Here is a 418-nt window from a genome sequence, read left to right on the forward strand (position 1 = left end):
CCACCCCCAGGCGCGGGCGCTGCAGCCAGTCCGGCTGGAAGCCAGGCGTCAACCCGCCTAGTCTCCCTCTGTCCCCAGGCCAGGGCGCGACTGCACGGTCGCCGGGCTGCGGACTCCTTACCCGGGAGCTTGAGCGCCCTGGACAGCACTGTCGCCATGGCGGAGGCCCCCTCGTGCGCGTGCGCGCGCCGCGTCCTGCCGGGAAGTGTAGTTCGCTGCGGGCTGCGCGTGGGGCTGCGGGCGGGAAAGGTGGGACCTGCCCAGAACCTGGCTGCAGGGAGGCGCCGGCGGCAGCAGGTCACCTGGCCACGCGCTGCGCCAGGCTGAGTCGCACTTGTCCCATTAGTCCAATAAAGGAAGCCCGAACTCCCCCCACAGGTATGCAGAAAGCCTGGAATGAGATAGCATATAACTGGGG

At 69.1% G+C, this 418-nt stretch overlaps 1 protein-coding gene across 3 annotated transcripts in view; it reads right to left on the bottom strand.

The window, feature by feature from the left end:
- Positions 1–185, bottom strand: part of Fam234b (family with sequence similarity 234 member B) — a 61,882-nt gene extending 61,697 nt beyond the window's left edge. For all 3 annotated transcript variants that reach the window (XM_008837435.2, XM_029565670.1, XM_029565672.1), the window contains exon 1: positions 122–185. In XM_008837435.2, coding sequence (XP_008835657.1) covers positions 122–158 — 37 coding nt within the window. In that variant the 5' untranslated portion in view covers positions 159–185. The remainder of the gene's footprint in view (positions 1–121) is intronic.
- Positions 186–418: the final 233 nt, after the last annotated feature.

Source organism: Nannospalax galili, unplaced genomic scaffold (assembly GCF_000622305.1).
Source record: "Nannospalax galili isolate Female #2095 unplaced genomic scaffold, S.galili_v1.0 scaffold210, whole genome shotgun sequence".
Classification (NCBI taxonomy): domain Eukaryota; kingdom Metazoa; phylum Chordata; class Mammalia; order Rodentia; family Spalacidae; genus Nannospalax; species Nannospalax galili.